The 21,874-nt window shown below is 32.3% G+C and overlaps 3 protein-coding genes, 1 long non-coding RNA gene and 1 other non-coding gene across 9 annotated transcripts in view; 3 read left to right on the top strand and 2 right to left on the bottom strand.

Annotated features, from left to right (window-relative positions):
- LOC149476791 (uncharacterized) overlaps positions 1-20,313 on the top strand; it is a 465,754-nt gene extending 445,441 nt beyond the window's left edge. The window contains exons 2-3 of the long non-coding RNA XR_016317720.1: positions 19,409-19,541; positions 19,866-20,313. This is a non-coding gene — a long non-coding RNA (uncharacterized LOC149476791). The remainder of the gene's footprint in view (positions 1-19,408; positions 19,542-19,865) is intronic.
- LOC149476810 (uncharacterized) lies at positions 175-10,939 on the bottom strand. 5 transcript variants are annotated; one of them, XM_089711297.1, is made up of 17 exons: positions 10,638-10,939; positions 10,430-10,524; positions 9,996-10,152; positions 9,272-9,403; positions 8,680-8,858; positions 8,120-8,203; positions 7,662-7,784; positions 7,353-7,514; positions 6,469-6,942; positions 5,964-6,242; positions 5,661-5,773; positions 4,468-4,617; positions 3,906-4,006; positions 3,088-3,166; positions 2,783-2,875; positions 1,815-1,984; positions 175-1,251 (listed from the first exon to the last, which is right to left on the bottom strand). In XM_089711297.1, the coding sequence occupies exons 1-17, from the start codon at positions 10,807-10,809 to the stop codon at positions 215-217; spliced, it is 3,600 nt and encodes a 1,199-aa protein (XP_089567423.1). In that variant the 5' UTR covers positions 10,810-10,939; the 3' UTR covers positions 175-214. The 5 variants fall into 5 exon arrangements, with proteins under 5 accessions (XP_089567423.1, XP_089567422.1, XP_089567424.1 ...); XM_089711296.1 differs by having other exon boundaries at positions 10,626-10,939; XM_089711298.1 differs by having other exon boundaries at positions 5,964-6,221; positions 6,460-6,942; positions 10,626-10,939.
- Positions 11,153-11,225, top strand: TRNAR-UCU (transfer RNA arginine (anticodon UCU)). Its single transcript has one exon. It is a non-coding gene; the product is annotated as a tRNA-Arg (tRNA).
- On the top strand, positions 12,290-14,692 carry lsn (vacuolar-sorting protein SNF8). The gene is made up of 4 exons (XM_089711246.1): positions 12,290-12,697; positions 12,890-13,091; positions 13,894-14,040; positions 14,462-14,692. Exons 1-4 carry the CDS (start codon positions 12,430-12,432, stop codon positions 14,595-14,597), a joined length of 753 nt encoding a protein of 250 aa, XP_089567372.1. The 5' UTR covers positions 12,290-12,429; the 3' UTR covers positions 14,598-14,692.
- Positions 14,813-18,795, bottom strand: LOC149476813 (uncharacterized). The gene is made up of 11 exons (XM_089711582.1): positions 18,748-18,795; positions 18,464-18,640; positions 17,979-18,086; positions 17,548-17,877; positions 17,379-17,457; positions 17,111-17,294; positions 16,371-16,494; positions 15,631-15,779; positions 15,300-15,398; positions 15,147-15,221; positions 14,813-15,056 (listed from the first exon to the last, which is right to left on the bottom strand). Exons 1-11 carry the CDS (start codon positions 18,793-18,795, stop codon positions 14,924-14,926), a joined length of 1,506 nt encoding a protein of 501 aa, XP_089567708.1. The 3' UTR covers positions 14,813-14,923.
- Positions 20,314-21,874: the final 1,561 nt, after the last annotated feature.

Raw genomic sequence — 21,874 nt, forward strand, 5'->3', positions numbered from 1 at the left:
CTTAGCTCCTCGTTTGTTCATTACAGATCTTGGAGGCTTTTGATAAGCAAATTAACATCGGTTCAGTAATATTTAATAACCAAAGCAGCTATATGGAAACGTATCAATAAAGTAGTTAAATGAGTATATAAAAATGAGTGTAAGGTAAAGAAAGAAAACGACATATAACCAGAAATAAATAAATCATTTATTAACAACAAATTAACAAATAAATTTAGGATTCCCAAAAGTTTTCGTCAGAGTCTTTAGCTAATGATATCGGAGAATTTTGCTCATAATCTGAACGACTGTTGTAATTATCAACATCTGCTGAAAAATCATCGGGATATTCTTCATTCCCTTTGTCTCCTGGAGAATCTATTTTAGATAATTCCAATTGCATATCCACACTGGAAACATCTTTATTATCATTAGCTTTAAATATTGAGTCCAAAACATCGTTATTCGTTAATTTCTCTATTTCAGAATTTGTTGTTTTATTCTCTGTTTTGTCTTTTGGACTCACTATAATCGTCATTTGTGTGGATATTTCATTTTGTTCGTCGATTCCTGGTTCCGAAATTTCTTTAGTATCTATCGAACTTTCTACAACTACTAATAGTGTTTGATCTTTTTCAGCAATAGGAATGTTTTTAGTTTCATGGACATTTTCAATGTTAACTCGAAGACGATTTTCATCATTTTCTGCATCTTTTTTTACTATTTCTTGATTATTTTCTATTATATTAACTTCTTCCTTTGGTTTGGGACTTATCACAGGTATAACTGGACTAACCATATTGGGACTATCTAAACTGTACATTTTGTTCAAATTATCTTGTAATATTTTGAATTCTTCGTTTTTCTTAATCTCTTTTTTATCAATATGTACAATATTTTCTTCTACTATGGGTTCATTAGAAACATCTTTATCAGGAAAATGTATGGGAGTTGTAGTTTTTATGTTTTTACGCCTTTGTTTTTCTGTATGATATAATTTCCTAAATTCGGATAATGGAGTTTCGAGAAAATCAACGCTTGCTCGAGTTTTATTGTCATCAACCTCAGAGTAAGCTACTGGAATTGGTTTTATCATTTCTGACATAGCATTTTTATTCTTGAACGGTGGGATGTGGAATTTAGTTTGATATTCATTTAGATATTTGTCGAAGTTTTGTTGAATTAAATCTTTGTGTTCTTTTGGTTTAACCTTGGCGCCATCAATGTTGTACGAGTTTTCAAGCTTCTGTAGAGATTTGCTGCGCTTTAAACCTGTAAGCAAATAAACATAGTATTTGTATATCGCATCATGATATTGTGCACAAAAAATTAAATCTCTTTCTGTGTTGTAATGGCATACCATTCAAAAACAAAACTAAATCTAAATATGTATTGATATTATTTCGCTTTATGTAATGTCTGCTCCATTGACGTAGACTATAAACAAATAAACTTATAATAATCTATTAAATGTTCGAGCGGAGATGTTAAATTGAAATTAGCTCATTAAAAAAACTCTGCCCAATACGCGTAGGCAGAGTTTTTCTTCGGACATTTTTATTCGTAACTATGTTTCTATTTGTATATTGTACATCAATGGTCTACTCTCAAAAAGCATATGACAGAAAATGGCAAATTGAAAATGGAAACTGACAGTTCAGACTAGAGGTATACATGGCATAGTAAGTTTAGTTTATTACACTATTTTGTTTACAAAAGCAAATATTCGTCGATGGCGGCTCTGAAAATTAAAATTATGCCACTTTCCATACTAAATCTGGCATTATCCTTTAACAACAACCTTTTTTAGTTTTATTTTAAAGACTTTAACCCACCCAACTCCTTATCCCCCCTGAGATCCATCTGTTTCCGGAAGTGCTGGTAGGATCTTTCGACCGCTTCCGCTTCGATCTCCAACTTGCGCAGCCGCAGTTTGGCCTCGCGGAGTGTAGTGTTGGGGCTTTTCTCGCGAATTAGTGGGGTCGGTTCTTTTATGCTGCTTTTGCTGGAAGTTAACAATAAAATAAAATAAAATTTATTAGCACCTTCAAATATAACATTACAATATTGATCTGCCTTCTGAACTAGGTAATTATCATATTACATTATATTTGGCAAGTTAACAAAATAAATTTTAGAAACTTATGATGAAAGAATACAAAGTAAAAGAATAAAAAATAAAAGCATATGATTTGGGCCGATGGACAGTGTGTGAAAGTGTGAGTATGTGTGTGTGCGCTTGTGTGTACCTATGTGTGCGTGAGTGTGCATGCGTGAGTGATTTTGTTGTAAGCATTTATTTAATGATTTATAATTTAGTTTTATTATCGATTCCGAAATACATGAAATAATTTTTTCTGAATAATTGAAAATAGTAAAGATTAGAAAAATCGACCTATCCTTCTAACGTGTTGCCACTGCACAAATATCGTAATGAGAATAAAGCGAATTCAAATCTTTCATTATAATCGAAGTTTTTCCATGCTATAAATTTTTAAAATATTACCAACTAGCTTACCGCCCGCGGCTTCGCCCGTTTTGTCTCAAACCTAATAAATTATATACTAAAACCTTTCTATTGAATCACTCTATCTAAAAAACCGCATCAAAATCCGTTGCGTAGTTTTAAAGATTTAAGCATACAAAGGGAAATAGGGACAGAGAAAGCGACTTTGTTTTATACTATGTAGTGATGATTTATACATCGAAGGGTATTTCTATATCCATTGGAAAAATCATGAAATTTCCATTTAATGCATGAGTGAAATTCGTAAATAATTAAATTATAATATTATGTACTCACTTTCGTAATTTCTCCTTCGCCTCTCTAAGCATTGATTTAGGACTTTTCTCTCTCTGTTTAGTCGCTTCGAATGTTTGTTTCTGCGATGCTTCACTGCAATGGAAATGGTAAATAAAAATATATATTTTTAATTCAATTGAAGAGTAAATATGTAAAATTATTAAACTACATAATAAATTCAAGAAATCTTAGCTGCTTGGACCTAATACAACAAGAATATGTATTTATTACAATAAGTATTTTACTCAAGAGCTTCCCTCCTCACCTCAATTAAAGGATGTAAAAATATGTTATTTGGCATTTACCGAGTATGTGTCAATTTATCTTCAATGACTTCTTCCTGGGGCATCGAAACATTTCCATTGAAAACTTCACTGGTTTCAACTAAAAGGAAAACAACATTATAATATTATGATAATTTATATCAGTACAAGCGCAATTTATACGCGCCCTTGTATCAGAACAGACGCACTTTATACACGCGTTTGTATCGGTACAAATGCATGTCGATCGCACATCGTTTGTGATTATAAAGAGATTTTTAATTTGTCAATTTCTTAGAATTTTATCTAATATATATAATACTAGCGGTCCGCCCCGGCTTCGCCCGTTGTACATATTTCGCAATAAAAGTAGCCTATGTTCTTTCTCAGGGTCTAAAGATTGTCTGTGCCAAATTTCATCAAAATCGGTCCAGTAGTTTATGAGCCTATTCCTCTTTATAATATTAGTGTAGATTAGCGTAGATATTATAAAATTCTCGTGTCGCCGTGTTTGAAGGTAAGGTTTTTTACTCCTCCCAAGCGGCTTTACCGATTCTCATGAAAATTTATGTGATCTACCCAGATCTGGGAATCGAAACATATATTTTTCATACCCCTAAGGGCCGATTTTTCAATGCTTGGATAAAACTTATCCGTCCAATAAAGTATTACACGATCATATTAAAATGTCACGTAAACTGTCAAATACGGGCAATTAGAATACGTTTTAAAAATGGTAGTTTTATACATTATTCGACGAATAAGTTTTATCCAAGCATTGAAAAATCGGCCCTAAGTGTAAAAGTAAGGCAGAACAACGTTTGCCGGGAAAGCTAGTATTAGTACAATATATTGAATACCATTATGTATTGTGGTATTATCTCGGGCAACAGTTCTCGAACTGGTGGCAACTTGTGGTGCAACTCGTCGCCGCAGCGAGCGACATTGGTTCAATATGTGCCTGAAATGCGGGTAGTTGGAGATTATTGCATATGTGGATATTTTGTATGGATACTGGAAGAGAATTACTTGAAACTATAAGTGCGTTTATTTTGTTAGCAAGTAACTTCAAACGCAGTTTTATTTCTGTTTAAAATAATAAAGAATGTTTATTTTCAACAAAATTTGCTGTCATCAGTATTTTAAGCACTTTTCCTCTAGGATTGATAGAACATTTTCACGTTTATATTTATTTAAATAACTAGCTGTGCTCTGCAGTTTCACCCGCGTTGCACCGCTCCTGTTGGTCAGCGTGATGATATATACTATAATTAATATAGCCTTCTTCGATAAATGGGCTATCTAACACCGAAAGAATTTTTCAAATCGGACCAGTAGTTCCTGAGATTATCACGTTCAAACAAACAAACTCTTCAGCTTTATAATATTAGTATAGATTCATTATAAATAACCATATCTCACCGTCGGTTATCCGTATGTCTGTCCGTTAGCACCCCAATGAACGGCATTACGTCCGTGGGGAGTCGAACCCGCGGCCTCGCGTCCAACACATTTAATTGTTCACCCCCACCCACTGTACTTATTAGACCGTTACTTGCGGTTGCGTTTAATCTGAAATATAAGGCAAAATAATTACATAAAGCCGCTTTCCACTGTATATCTGTATTCTTCTTTACAACTACTAAACGGATTTTATCGCTTTTTTTATAATGAGAGTGGTTCAAGAGATAATTTTGAGTTTGAGTTTGAGTTTGAATTGTATATTGGTGTGGAGGAAGGAAGGTGGAATTCCTCCATCGAAAAAGGGAGGATCCTCGACCAGTCAACTTGACTGGCCGAGTCGCTACAGGACTCCCCTCCGAGACCGGAGGTTTTAGTACGAGTTGCCTTGCCAGTGCCAGGTATGTTCCAGTGAGTCGGAACAGGAAGCCGCTAGTTCACAGTGAGTCGGAACTGAGTGCGGTGATGCTGCGTGTAATGCTCCAGTGAGTCGGAGTGTGCAGTGAGGATGGCTGTGGAGCTGACCAAGCATGTGCGATCGCACATGGTAGTGGACAGGACTCCATTTGAAGCCGAGTGCGCTGGCTGGCGGGCGGTGATCGTAGGCGGGGAAGGGATAGGTGGGCATGGACATCATGGATGGACAGAAGGAGTTGTGAACTGTCAGGGGTCACCACTGTGGAGGAAGGAAGGTGGAATTCCTCCATCGAAAAAGGGAGGATCCTCGACCAGTCAACTTGACTGGCCGGCCGTTAAGGCCCCAATGGATGATGTCGGAAAGTTGTATATATAGCTCTGTAGCGAAAACATTTCATGAGGTGTCGCTACAATTGGAAATAATTTGCTAAGTTTTAGTTAACACAGGCAAAGCCACGGGCGAAAGCTATCTTGCATAATATAACTATAAAATTCTTGTGTATTAGGAACTATGCGCGTTTTCCTTTGAAAACGCGGGCGAAGCCGCGAGCGGAAATCTAGTAATTAATAAAAACGCTTGAGGCAACATAATAATTTCATTAACAAAAAAAAATCACAAATATAAAATTTATTTTATAAGAAACAGCTAATCTTCGCCCAATTTGTAATTATCTATTCATGTTAATTATAAATATAATTATAAATGTTAATTATAAATATGATTAATTCTAAGCTACCTGGTGACCGTGAACGGCTGCATCAAAGTGGGTGCGGTTTGCGGTCTCGTGAGCAACAACTCGGATTGAAGCCGCGACCTTTCATTGGATAACGACGCGATGTGATCACTTTGCTGTTTGATATATAAAAAAATATTCATCCATGAAATATTTAAAACATCTTTTTGCATCATAACAGGGATTTATCGAAAATAAAAATTTTAAAAGAGTCAAATACAAGAAAAAGAGTTATAACGGATTATGCTATAAAAATTGAAACATAAATAAATTAAAATTATATGCTTTTCAAACAATTCTATGTACCTGTCGAGCCAATATACTCAATCTTTCGTTTTCATTCCTCAATCGCTGTATTTCTGAATACGGGAGTCCATAATTACTCCGCTCGTGGTCACAAACGCGATCATGGTCACAAACGCGATCATGGTCACAAACGTGTTCACGGCCATATAAGTCACGGCCACGGTCATAAGTGTGTCGTTCACGGTCATATACGTCACGGTCACGGTCACTTTCATAACCGTCACTTGGTATAGAGGTTCTACTATTGCGTTGCGAGTCCTTGTAAATGCCTTCATTAGACTGTAAATAATAATTTTTTTTATTCAAACAAAAATCTTCTGATATTAATTAGTAACATCCTGCATCTCTTTAAATATATTTATATTTACACCGCGTTTCCTTAATAAATTCAACATACTTTATAATTGTATAATTTTGTATTAAGATATTATAAGACTAATAAATTGTCAACGAAAATTTATTTTTTAAGATGACGAGTTTCTCATTTATGTACAACAAAACTTACCATATCAAAATTAACATTTTTCTGTTTACTCAAATCATTGTTCACTTTAGTATTCACCACTCTATCATTATTCATCACAACATGTTCATTATTCATTAAATTATTCACAAAGCCATCCGTAGTTGTTTCCTTTTCAACCATCTTACCAACATTTGGGCCAACAATTGGTCCAACATTTGGCCCAACGTTGGCCGTTTGTAAATACCGTTTTAAATCTTGCAATTCCTCTTTTAAAATATCATAATGTTTTTTCACATCTATTTCTTCGATTTTATTATTATTATTAATTTCTTTATTACTTCGAAGTTTTTCCAATTCCTTTCGTTCGGTATTAATGCAATCTCTCTCGCGTTTCATAGTTAGCAAATGTTGGTCCAATATTTGCAATTCGCTTGAGATTTGTTCCCGCATCTCTTCACCGCGTTTTCTTAATAACTCCTCTGCTTCTTGTATTTGTGCCTTGAGATTATTTTCCTGTAAATTGATAACAAATGTACAATAATCTGACACTAAGACAAGATGAAATTAAGTTACTAATAAATTCGAAATATGAATACAAGCATTCATCTTCTTCTGTACTGATGTACAGATTTATCTATATTAATTTGTAGATATGCACTGCAAATAAATTAAGATACAGTAGACCAAAATATTCTATGATAAATTTGAATGAAAGTTTTACGAAGTATTTTGAAATCTAACAGAAATTTTCGTATATAAATTCGTAAAAAATAGTGCTCTAAAGATTTCTATATTAAGTTGAAATCCGGCTCGAAGGACCAAAAATACATAACCTTTGTAAAAGTAGTGTTCTTAAGTTCTGAAATGTGTATTTTTAGTTAAAATCCGGCTCGAAGGACCAAAAATCAATTATATTCCCTTACCTTAACAGTAAGTCGTTCCGTTTCACTCCTAACATCTTCCATCGCCTTGTTCATGTGTTCGTGTTGCTGTCTCAGCGATTTCGCTAAACCCCAGAGGAACTTCTTTTTTTCCTCTATGTTCCTTTGTAATTCCTTTTCACGTTCCTTGAACGCTTCTTCTAGCTGAAAAATAATATTATTGATGGTCTACATTTTTTACAATTCAATTGACTTAAAAGTAATTATAAAGTTATATTATTTTATGCTGCGTGATTTTGAATTTTTAATTTTACGAAGCATGATGCCGTAACACGCGTATAATGCATGTACCTCTTCCCTTTGTTTCTGCAACTGTATCGCATGGTTTGCGGCGGATTTCCTAATTTTATTTTCTTCCTCAGCTTTAACCATTTCTACCTCCATCTCATATACTGATTTTATTTGCTGGAACATCTAGTTCATTAAAACGATGATGAATTCAGAAAAAAATCATTTGTATTACTATACATATACATATAGATAATATTCCATAAATTAATTATGTTATAGCATTACATAAAACATTCATTCAAAATAAAATAATACTTAGGGCCGATCTTTCGATGCTTGGATAAAACTTAACCGTCCAATAAAGTATTACATGATGATATTAAAAGTCACGTAAACTGTCAAATACGGGCAATTAGAATACGTTTTTAAAATGGTAGTTTTATACATTATTCGACGAATAAGTTTTAACCAAGGATTGAAAAATCAGCCTTCAAATATAAGAAACAATAAGAAAGGACCTCATCTATGATTCCTTTTTCAACAACAGAAACATTTCTCATAAAAGCCCCCACATCAAGAGAATTTGTAGATTTTTGTGTGCTCTGAAATAAGCAACAACATCAAAGACTAAGAATATTTTTTCTCAAATTATATATTTCACTTTTCTTTGTATAGATAAACTAGCTTACCGCCCGCGGCTTCGCCTGCTTTGTCTAAAACCTAATAAATTATATACTAAAACCTTCCTCTTAAATCTATTTAAAAAAACCGCATCAAAATCCGTTGCGTAGTTAGATTTAAGCATACAAAGGGACATAGGGACAGAGAAAGCGACTTTGTTTTATACTATGTAGTGATAAAATAACTTCAGACAAACATTGTAAAGTTTATAATAATTATTTTACATTCTAGATATTTGTCACACAATCAGTTCAAATTTAATCTAAATATGTTAAGCAGTTTCGTCACGTTAAGTTTAAAAATATACATTCATCAATATTATCTGAAGTCGCAACCCTAAATTTCGTCACGAATGTGCCAACCCTAAAAGCTTACTAGTTAGTTAGTTACTACTAACCTGAAGTAATTGCGTCTTCTTTCTACTATATCTCTCTTTCAAGCGAATCTCGCGACTTTGGCACGTGTTACACACGGTATAGTGTCGACATTTGCGTGAACGCCTTTCTGTATGTTTTTTACAACTACCCTCCATTGTATCTGTGCTTCTGTCGCTTGTTATATAATCTTCTGAAGTCGCTGTAATAATAAGTTTTCCTTTGAACAAGTTTGTAAGGCAATCGGAATAAACAAGTACACATAATTTTCCAATTTTTTTTTTTATAAAGATTCAATAGCTAGAATTACTATATGGGTAATCTCTGGAAAACCAAACATGATTTAAACATGCTTCTACTAAGTTCAATGATAAATGCATACAAAAATTAATAAAATACAAGAGAATTATTTAATATTTATGAAACTAGCTGACAAGATAATCATTATTCTGCCAGAACACCTACATCTCTTTGAGGGATAGAATAAAAAGTCAACCTATTTTCAGATCCACCCACAAAGAGACCAACACTAAAAACATTTATATCTAAATATAAATTTGCATATTTTTAATTTTATTGGTAGTTACTAATAGAAATAAAATATGATTATATTACCATTATCCAAGCACACAGACTCTTTCTTATACAATGGCACACACTTCATAATACACAATAGCAAGGGCAATTTCTCGTCTGATGTGTACATGTCAACAATTTTACATGCATGTTCTGAATCACATTTAATACCTGTAAATGAAAATAAAAAAATGTAATTATCAAACTTGAGGAAATACCTACAATCTTATTTAATTGCATTATTTTTGTTAAATATAAAATAGTATTTTGTTTCCAATATTTATAGAAGTACATCTTAATATATATAAATCTCGTGTCACAATGTTTGTCCTCAATGGACTCCTAAACCACTGAACCGATTATAATAAAATTCGCACACCATGTGCAGTTCGATCCAACTTGAGAGATAGGATAGTTTAAACATGTAGGTACCACGAGCGAAGCCGGGGCGGACCGCTAGTATTTTAATATAATCAAAAATTTCTTGGAATTTGTAAGCCCTTCCATATTATTATTATTTATCGGTACACTTATATTACAAAGATTATTTTATGTACATATATCTGTTTGTGATAGGCAAACTTTAAAAACTTTAAATGGATATTGAAATTGGTTTCATTGGAAGAAAGCAGCTTTATTTTTGTGCCAAGGTGAGCGACTAGTACTCAGTACACCTCTTGCATAAAATTAATTTGATCATGGACTACTGATCACATTGCTTAGTGTTTATAATGAAAATCATTTATTAGAAAATTATACAAACCCAAACAGTTCAATATAGACCACACATCATTATCTCTAAAATATACTTGGCTTATATCACTAATATCCGCTGTTTTTATGACTGTTTTGGCAAACTCAAACAGCATGTTCGCCAATGGTATCTCAGAAATAAAAACAGACAATGTATAGTTGAACTCCTGTAATAATTAAAGGTAATGTTCTCAAATTAGTATTTTTAAATTAGTATAAGTACCTAACTACTATATTTTTATTGCTTATTTTTAAATAAGTATAATATGATGTAAGGGTAAATCCAACACATAGCACCTACAATGAGTAAATGAGGATAAACATAACTGGTTTTCTATGCTATTGAACATCTCGTTAATGACATTGTGCAATTGCTTCAAATAATGATATGAATTGGAAAAAGCTATTAACAAATTTCTACAAAGGAACCTGAATATTTCTTACCAGTCTGAGTAAATATTCTGTGATTAAGATGTTTAATGCTTGAAATGTAGGCTCTAAGCGTTGGGTGAAATGCTTCTGGCATGGAGTTGGCTCCCCTGAAATCCCAATAATTTATTGTTTAACTTATATTGTTTAATTATTGAGTACAAAATTCAAGAGTAGGCAGTATTAAGTGATGTGAACAATGAAAACGTACCACTATTCGTACTTTTTAACATCGTAACGATATGGCCTCGCAGATACGCGCGCAAATCATTTAAAATTCCATTTTTCTCAAACAATTCAAAAATAAACTTTTGAAAGTTTTCCGTGGATTCTTCACATTGTACATCAGCATTTATTTGAAGCGAATCATTTTCTTCTGTCTCAACAAATTCCATAATAATTTGATTAATTTTTGCAACCTTTTTTACATTATTCACGAAAATTAATTTTTATTTGGAAGCACTAAAATTTTCAAACTTCCCAAACAATTTGTTTGTTGACGTTTCCGGTTGCTATTGACAGTGGCAATTTTTTTTTGCTTTTCTAATTACTTTTATCAAAAAATATCAGCACCTAATTAATTACACTTTATATTTCATATTAGTTTAATTTATGCACTATTTAATAGTGAGACTTTTTAATGTAATTCAATAAGATCTATACCTATAATTTTCAATATATTATATCAGTCGAACGATCGTACAAAAGTGTTGCGTAATTTTACTCTTCACTTCAACAGTCCCTGTGGCGCAGAGGATAGCGCGTTGGACTTCTAATCCAAAGGTCGTGGGTTCGATCCCCACCAGGGATGATTGTCTCTTTTTATTGTTTTACTTTTATTTAATATACTGATAACGCTTTCAGTAACAAATTGATGTTCTTTCTTTTTTCTTTTCTTTGCCTCGCGTATTCAGTTTTTATTGTTTGAAGGTTTTAAATGAAATATTGTAATTTTTTTTGTAAAATATTCATTTGCTGTTTGTTTTTTGATGTAGATCATTTCATATTATTATGAACTCGAATAAAAAACAGCTTTTTAGCATTTTCTTATAAATCGCTTCGGTAATAACACAATAATCTACAACTACGTAATTTTTAAGGGACGCAATAACATTCTTCGTGATTATACCTTATAGGCAAAACATATTATAACATGATATGTATAAATAAACTATCCACTTATTGAATTTATCTTTAAATCAAAGTTTTTTTTAATATTCCTCATCGCTTTTATTTTAATTTTGAATAATAGGTTAAGCGTAGCAACTAGCATCAAAGCTTTAGTGTTATCCTTAGTGTATCATAGATGATAACGAAGTTATTGTTTCAACTTCTCCAGTTGAAAATTTCGATCTCAAGCTTATCTCCAGCCATACCTAGCCTAGACCCTAGTATTTTTTTGTCTCCAGCTATGAGCTCCATAATGGCTGTGGGGTGGCTGAAGATTTAAAAAACCCACCACACTAGCGCTAGTGTCGGTGGTACAACAAAGTTGTAGACGAAGTACATATCTACACCTTTAAACTCTTTTTACCATTTATTGCAAAAATGACAAATTTTTATGTACGTATATTAATGACTAAGTATTTTATATATGTAGGCAATTTTTATAACTTTTTAGAGCTAGCGCGCACGAGCAACTTTGTCTCCGCAACTATTTTGTCTCTCCCATCAATTTGTATGGGGAGTTGCGTCGCTACGTGCGCGCCAGTATATAAAAAGGTATTCTGTGGTGCGCGCACTTTCATACTAGCCCATGGGTGGAGAGACAAAATAGTTGCGGAGACAAAGTTGCTCGTGCGCGCACTGTCTTAGCTAATTTTTAACGCTACCTGACTGTCAACGTGAAGTTATAATATGTCAGTCTATAAATCAAATCAGCTGATTGTCAATGGCGTTATTTTATTTGTTTACTATCTAAATTTTTCCAAATCAAATCTCAAAACAATTTTCATAATCAATTGTATCTCTAAGATTGTATCATTCAGTCAATAGATTTCATTTTAACTGCAAACATGCGTCGGCGAGCAGGTGTTGGTGCTATACATAAGCAACAATTGGAACGTGAAAAATACAGGGAAAAAGGCACGGAGATACAAGAAAACCAATTTTTGCAAATGCAAAAGCAGTTGGAAGTCTTTAGGGAGAATCTTGAGGAGTTTGCAACGAAGCACAAGAACGAAATAAAGAAAAATGCGCAATTCAGACGGCAGTTTCAAGAAATGTGCGCTGCTATAGGTGTAGATCCTTTAGCATCTGGAAAAGGCTTTTGGTCTGTGCTAGGTGTGTTTACCACAATTATTGATGCTACTATACTATTTAAAGAGATGTCACAGTAGTTTTGATTAACATTTAACTTGTTTGGAGCTGTTTTATGTTGTTACAGCAAGGAGAACCATTTTTTTATTATAACTAAATAATTTTGATGTCAAAGATTCTAATATAATAATTCAACAAAATATTTGTTATTATTAGGTATTGGTGACTTCTATTATGAACTTGGAGTGCAAATTGTTGAAGTGTGTTTAGCAACCAATTACAAGAACGGTGGTCTAATTACATTGGAGGAACTGAGAACCAGACTGATTGCATCACGGGGAAAGGCAAAGAAACTTCAGGATATAACTAACGAGGATCTGTTGGCTGCTGTTAAGAAGCTTAAGATATTTGGCAATGGGTACATATGAAAAGTCTTTATTTAAATTGTTTAACAATTGGTTTTTGAAGAGATGAAAGAGATGAATGAGACTTTAGTAATATCCGTCAGTAATAAATTATTTACTTTATACAAGTGTAAAACTTTGCTTCACTTGCTTTTTTTATCATTTTATTTCTAAAATTAAATTTCCTTGAAAATATATAGAAGAACTAATGCATTGCAATTACTTTGATAAAACAAATCTATACTAATACTAGCGGCCCGTCCCGGCTTCGCCCGTGGTACATATGAAAAATAGATGTTGGCCGATTCTCAGACTTACCCGATATGCACAGAAAATTTCATGAGAATCGGTCCACCCGTTTCGGAGGAAGTATGCAGACTAACATTGTGACACGAGAATTTTATATATAAGACTAGCGGTCCGCCCCGGCTTCGCCCGTGGTACATATGAAAAATAGATGTTGGCCGATTCTCAGACTTACCCGATATGCACAGAAAATTTCATGAGAATCGGTCCACCCGTTTCGGAGGAGTATGCAGACTAACATTGTGACACGAGAATTTTATATATAAGATTATAAAGCTGAAGAGTTTGTTTGTTAACACTCCAATCTCGGGAACTACTGGTCCGATTTGAAAAATTCTTTCGGTGTTAGCCCATTTATCGAGGAAGGCCTATATATCATCTCACTAAGACCAACAGGAGCGGAGCACTGTGTGTAAAACCGCAGAGCACAGCTAGTCAGATTATAAACATATGAGAGAATTTTAACACATTTACTATTGTTTGGCTGTAAATAATATACAATTATTTCAGCTTCACAGTGATATCAATAGGGAAGGGTAAATGGTTGGTGCAGTCAATACCGGGAGAGCTCAATCTGGACCAAACACTAGTACTGCAGAAAGCTAGCTCATTGGGCACTGCTTGGATATCAATTAGCATGCTCACTAATGATTTAGGGTGAGTTTATGTTTCAAATACATATTTAAGTTTTTCTAGTTTCTGAGTACTTCATACTATTTGAAATTGTTTTAATTAGAATAAGTCTTTGTTGCATACCATGCAAGAAAGACTAAAGACCATACCATAAACAAGACTTAAATAACGGATAATGAACAATCGTCAAAAAATACATAAGATCTAGTTAGTGTTAATTGCTAGTACATAATTAATTAAATTTTAATTTTTAACACATAACTGAGTCGACAAATAATTCCACCTTCAAATAGGTAAAACATAACAATGCTTAAAATATTATATGATATGGTTCTAGGTCGTAAGCTGGTTATAATGAAAGACTTTATAAATTGCAATAGTTATTTTAAAAAAGCTGAAAAAATATTGGGAAACAATAGGTATACTTAATAGAAATATTTTACAGTTGGAATGAAACCAGGGCAGAAAATGCTGTTAACCACATGGTGAAGGAAGGTCTCGCATGGGTCGACACACAGGACCCCAAGGAGCCCCTATTTTGGTTTCCGAGCATGTTTTCGGATTGTGTTGCCGCTTCATAACTTTCTACGGTGCATTTATTATTGTATAATTTATTTCTTTTAATTATTCTGTGTCAAATGTGAAATTATAATGTAAATAAAATATATGTTATGCTGTAATCTTTATTTTACTAATATTGCACATTTTTTTAAATATGGTAACAATAATGTTGCTATGTAAAATAAATCAAGATTTAGTGAGGAACTTTGGTAATGGTAATACTTTTTTTTATATAATATTTCATTTCCCAGTACATACCTGCATCATTTGAAGATTATTGTCTATGGTTTACATGATACATAGAATAACAGAGAAATATAACCGATTAAAAATATATTTATCAACATCAACTAACAATACTATCTGTAGAGCTACTGTGGGGCAAGTTTAGTTGTGCACGTAAATCTTTATTTTCTTTATACAAAGCTTCTAACTTTTTCTTTAGTTTTTCATTCATGTCCACATACGACTCTCTCCATCTGAAATGAAAAAAAAAAGAAATCAATTTTGTTTTAACGCTTGCACTGCCATTTGGGATTTCAATCATATTGAACTAAGAAACATCTTACTTTTTGTTAAGTTCCATTTGATTCTCTAAATGTTTATTTAATTCCATTAATTCTTCTTCTTTTGTTGATACCATCCTGTGACAAAATTACGTTACAAATAGAAAAAAGAAATACATTAGTATAAAAATATTGTGTAGCTGTAAGTAATCATACTTTTCGCTAAGTTCCGTTCGGGATGACATCATATTTTGCAACTTATTGACCATCTCGTGCGTTTCTTTTAGAGACTTTTGTAGGTGTTCCACTTGTAGCCTAAAATATGAGTTGAAAATATTTAAAGACAACTTAAAAAATATCGTTGAGATCGCGCCTTTTACTTTGCAGTTGCGATGTTTCCTATTCCGTAAGTCAGCTAAAAAGCGTAGTATAAGCTTTTTTTAATATACCTACATATATAAAATTTATTTTAAAATGCTAAAAAAAATAAAAATTCTTCTTCAATAAAGAATCTTTAAAATCGTATCTCAAAAAGAACAACAATTACTTTAGTTCCGAACATTGGGTCTTCAACAATTTCTCCTCCCAATCCCTTCGTTTGGTTTCCCTCGCGTACGCGTCTTGTATTCTTTGAATGTCCATCGCTAAACCTTGCTTTTCACAAACCAACTGTATATTCCGCCGCTCCGAAGTTACCTTTAAAATGAGATAGGTAATCATTTTTAACTGCAACGGATAATGCGAAAAAAAGGGAAAATTATCGAGAGCTGGGAGAGTAGCCTTCTTTATCTTTAAAGTACCTTCTTAAAAGAAATTGTAAGCCTTCATAATTTAGTATTTTTATCTTGACGTGACAACGTCTATAACGTATTCGATAGAGCCGGCTGCACGCACGAAAAAACATGACTCATGCGGCGTTACCTCGCTCTGAGGCGTTCCATGTAAGGCTTGAAGTGCAAGCGAGAGCGCGGAACGAGTGACAAAGAAGCACAATCGGACGTTGTCACGTTCAACTATCGTCAGTAAACCGACTTTACAGACAACCAATTTTTTTTTATCAAATTTTGTATACTGGCTATAAGACCAAATGCTTCGTTGAAGGGGTATTCCCCGGGAACTTAAATCTCTATTGTAAAAGTCGCAATCAATGACACTGACTGATGTTATATTTTAATTTCTATTTGTAGGTTTTAGACAAAAGTACGAGCAAACTTTAGGAAATAGTCTCGTAATCATTTATTATGATGTTTGATGTAATGTAAACAGTTCTCAATATAATTTTGTTACCAATTCTTGGAAAACTGCGTCAAGTTTTTGCTCTGCCACTGCCAGCTTTGGATCAATTGTTTTGGCATTCTCATTCTGTTGCTCTATGATGTTTTCGTTGGCTGCTTGGAGTATTTTAATTTCCCTTGAAAGTAGTTAAATACTTTAAATGAAAGTATGTATTTTAATAAAATAATTGTTGTTTGTTGAGCTTTATTGTGCTTTTTAAGCGGGTAGACGCGAGAATAAACGGTAGGCCATCATCAAAAGGCAATCTACTATATAAAAATAAGTCGGATTTTCCTTCCTCACGCTATAACTCCAGAACGCAAGAACCAATTTCCACGGTTTGCATTCGTTGGAAAGGTCTCGGGCTCCGTGAGGTTTATAGCAAAGAAAAGGTGTCTCTGGTGGCGAAACGGAGTTCGCCAGGTTTGCTAGTAACTTATAAAATAACATTAAATTCTTAAACATAAATGATGAATATTTATGGTCATTTTTTTAGTTGTTTAGTGTATAGTAAGGACTATGAAAAATTAGATGGGAAGATGATTTAAAGGAAATTGTAGGAGGAGTGACCTGGAGAAGAATAGCACTTCAAAGGCAATCATGGAAGAGTTTGGAGGAGGCTTTTGTCGAAAGACAAGCAAGATACCCAGAAGAAACCTAGTTAAGCTATAAATTATTGTTACTTGTAAATTTCTTGCAATAAAGGCTTTCATTCATTCATTCATTCAAGGACTATGGAGTTATGGACTTACCGTAAAGCTTTATTCAGTAAGAGTCCTTTTTCAACCAACTCCGTATCCAAATTCCTAACATGTTCCAACATATCTGATACTTTTTCGTTATACTTATCTTTGATTTCATCTAATTCTGTTTTGTAATTCATTTCCACATCTCGTTTTACCGATGATAATGTTTGTTTTACTTTTGTAAGTTCCTCTGTAAAAACAATATTTGTTTTAACTACTATGCTCTCCTTTAGGTAATAATGAAATTATTTTTATTTTGTAATATTGAATATACCTGTTAATTCCGACACCTTTTTCATTGCTTCATTCTTTTGAACGTTTACAGTATCGAAAAGCTGTAGAGCTTCAGCTACCTAAAACATATTTTCTAAGTATGCAGGAATATAATTTTTTTATAGATATTCAAAATATTCATCAAATTTATTTCCAAAGAATACGAATACCTTTGACTTCGCTTCTGCTTCCTTTTTCACATGTTCGATACAATTTTTTTGACAAGTTGCAAGTTGATTTCTTATATCCTCATTGTTTTTCCTTTCAGCTATTGAATTTATTTTAAACTCTTCTAGCGTTTTGCTTTGACCTGCTAACGTATTTTCTAAGGTTCTATATTTATCTTTATAAGTGTTAATTTCTTTTTCTTTGTTTTTTAATTCAGTTTCAAGAAAATTTCTTTCCGAATTAACTTTCTTGTAATTTGATTCCAATTCAACGTAGTCAGCTAGTGCTGTTTCTAATTTCAATTCCAAATCTCGATTTTCATCGTTGATGTTCTAAAATGCAATTTTCGTTATTACAAATAATAATGCGTGCTTGAGTTATGGTCGAAAAATATAATAAAATAGTTAAATAGTACCTGATACGAATTTATTACCTGCTTCCCCAATCGGTTATCATAATGTTGATATGTCTTCAGTTCTGTGTCCAATGCTTCTATGGTTTTTTGAGACGTTTGCCATAATACATGCAGAGAATCCCGTTCCTAGTTAAACATAGCAACAGACAAAATTTTGAGAACTACCTACAATTCATCTACATTCCTCATTTACAAAAAAAAAAGATCGCATCTAGATATTTTTATGATTCGTAAATACCTAATTGGAAAATGTACAAAAATTAGTAGCGCGCAACTTGCAACGACGCGCATTTTTTCTGATCATGGCATCGAATCGAAATCGATCGAAAATATACACCTAAAAAAATGCTTCAATATTCTGGTCTGCATTATTTAAATTAAAATCAATAGACCGTTACAAAAAAAAACTTAATAAAGTTTAACAACATTCTTATCTTCTTATCTCATAGGTTCGATAACACTAATTTTTATCGCGATTTTAGTAATAGTAGGTAAGTAGTTACCTTAGTAAGTAGCGCTACTTGTCTTTTCAATTCTTCCACTTCCCTACTCAGATCGTTGTCATAGCATTGCTGTGTACATTCTAGTTTTTCCTTCAGAAGAGACCCCACTTGTTGAGAGAGCTTTTGGTTATCAGTTATAAGCTTTCGTATTTCTTGTTCTACTACTGATTGGTTTTGCTGAAATACAGTGAATTTTCAATTAAGTAAGTAGTATATTGTATTAAAAAAATATGACATAATTTAAAATTAATTCTTATCAGGGAAACGAGTGTCTTTTTACTTACTCTATAGAAATCCAATTCTGCAGGGCTATTGCGTATCTCATTTGACATTTCATAGTGATGATAACTTTGCACGGTGCTCAACGATTTCTTGTCAAACCATGTTTTTCGTATTGGCTATTTTAGTTATCAACTGAAATGACGTCATGAGCACCAAATCAACTTGAAAGCCACCGTAACACATTTGACAGGTGTTTTTGTATCGATAGTTTATAAAGTGGTATTCCGTAAGCCAAGTGACCATCAAAAGGTTGATCACTATATTACTGTGAAAGGAACTAGTATTGAGCAGTGTTTTGTAAATTCTCAGTGATCGACACTATAATCCGGATAAGTTAAATATTAAAAATATATGAACAAAATATAGGAAGAATAGCACGTATATGATTTAACGTCTTATTTCAAGTGTTTCTATACTATAATCAACAAAAAATATAAAGATAACATTGAGTTAATATGTACTATCAACTATGATAGATAATAATTTTTTAAGTATAAATATATAGCCATTTTCTTTTTTCCAAAAGGTTTTTACTGAGCAATAGAAGCGTAGGTATCCATATAATTTATAAAGTATGGCCCGTGCTTTTTTACTTGGATTTGCGGAAGAAGAAAGAAAGAGGAAAGCATTAAGAATTGAAAGGCGTCGCTTACGTGATGCTAGTGATCCTGTGGTGATACTTTATAGCTGCCTGAAAGAGAATTTATAGCGAATTTTTGTTTGACAAAGGCTGGTTTTCAACTGGTGGTGGAGATGTTGAAATAGGAAACATTTTCCTTCATTGAATGTATTAATAGTAAGTCTAAAAATATCCATATCTTTTGTTTTTCCTTTTTTATGTGTAATTTATTACTGATGACTTTACAAATCAATAAAATTACTATTCAACATTAATAATTATCTGTATTAGGTTTAAAAGACATTAATAACTCATTTATAAATACTTAGATATACCTACATAGAAAATAATACAATAATTAATGTATATCTTTTCAGTTATGTGATTCCAAATTAAACAATGTATGTGGAATAATTATCATTAAATACTAAATCTTCATTTAATTTCTGTGAGCATCATATGAAGTATGCATAGAGTATAAAATATTATACCTGTTTTTAGGTGACTCAGGATATGCGCAATGGCCCTGGATGATGACAACAATATTAGGAGCAGGACCTGGGGACACCTGAAGAATACTATACCAACCTTCATTGCCTTGTCAGGAATACTGTTGAACGGTGTTTAGTGTTATTCAAAGCACGTTGGAGTTGTTTGTTGGCCCATAGAATACTTCATTATGATCCAGTTACTGCTGGTAAAATAGTGAATGCATGTGTTGTCCTGCACAACATTGCAAATATGCAGAATGCCAAAATACCCGAAATACAGGCATGTCTCAGGATTTAGAGGAGAGGATGCTATAGTTGAGGTTATACAAGATCTTACCAGAGAACAATATTAGTACAGAGACTATGTAATTCAAGAAGATGTTATGTTAAATAAATATTTATTGTGCTTAAAAATGTATTAGTTTTAACTGAAAATTATTTATACTTGTATTTGTGATTACTTAAACATATTTTCTTACTTAGATAATATTATAGCTTCTAATCGAATATGACAATATTTCTTGTATAATTTATAAATTATAATACATTGTTAATGCTCTGATATAAATGTGATGTAGTTGTCAATTAGGTAATAGTTAAGACAAGGTATTTTAAGTAATTAAACTTTTGATATCTAAAAAAATATTTTTTATTTATTTTTAAAGAAATTTACACCATAAGGATTGTGTTAACTCAATAATTGTTATTTGTAGTTAAATCTAGACAGTTATTTATGAAAAACTCAGAATAGAGTTATAAATAATTAATAATAATAAATTACACTATTTAAAATCATTTTAATTTACTAATATATATATTATATATGTATATCTTCCTGTATCTTGGTAAGTGATGCAGCTAATTTTTCTATAGCAGCTGTATGCCTTTCCTCAACAGCCAATCGCTTGCTTTCAACTCATAGGCCCAATGAGGCACTCTCTCATCTTGGCTTACTGAAATAACAATAGCATAATACTTAATTCACTTACATTTTCAAAATTAAATATTGTACTCAGTAGTTTCTTTGAGTAACTAGAGCAACTATTTTGGATTTCAATACATTAAAAAAATTGTCACAATTAATTAGATAAACTTGTTAATCAACTAACTAGGTATCTATAGTTTATAGAAAGGTAAAACACATTACTTATTACAATAACAAGTAGGTATATTTAAAAATAATGGATAGTTTAATGGGAATTAATAAAATAATATTTAATTCTCCTCAATTACTGTTTTCCGACAAATCTATCTAATTTAGAAGCTCTCATGAATAGTCATTTTCAAAAAGAGATTAGTTAAAGATATAAAGACAATATAATAATTGTGCTTGAAATAAATAACTTACATTTTATTAGATGTATTTTAAAATAGATTTTTGTTAAACATTTCATAAAACTATACAAAGCAATTTAAAGGATACAAATATTTAAAATTTTCAAATTTATATTTAAATTAATGTTAATATTTCTCTAAAAACAAGGGTTATAAGACTTACCTCAGTTTTATTCATTTGTTATGTACTGTTTCTAACTTTCAAATACACTTGTGTACACAAAACGACGACCAAAATTGTAATTGTAGACAGACCAAAATTCAAGTGTTATGAATTTAGCGCCATATAAGAGTAAACATTTCAAATCCCAAGTGTACCGGTTAATATAACACGTAAGATTTAAATATGCTCACGTATTTATGGAATGTACGACCAAATGTATATATTTTTAATTTTGCTGCATAATGTCGATAAAAAATAGTGACGTTCGATGTCATCGTTGATAAGCACCGTAATACACCGTGACATGATGTCCACTTACTAAGATACGCAATACCAAATCTTTAAATTTTTAGTGGACATCAAAGTTCAGTGATCATCAAAACTATGTTGATCACTTAATGTGTCAAAATTAGACAATAGCCCTGCTGATTGTAATGCTTCGACTGTGTTACTTTCCATATCGAATAAAATATATTCATAATTAGAATAGTTATATATTCTTTAGTTAAAAATATCTGCTA

This window comes from Colias philodice, chromosome 26 (assembly GCF_061535455.1).
Source record: "Colias philodice isolate Cphi_HAF_F1 chromosome 26, ilColPhil1 Martin Lab GWU primary, whole genome shotgun sequence".
NCBI classification, from domain to species: domain Eukaryota; kingdom Metazoa; phylum Arthropoda; class Insecta; order Lepidoptera; family Pieridae; genus Colias; species Colias philodice.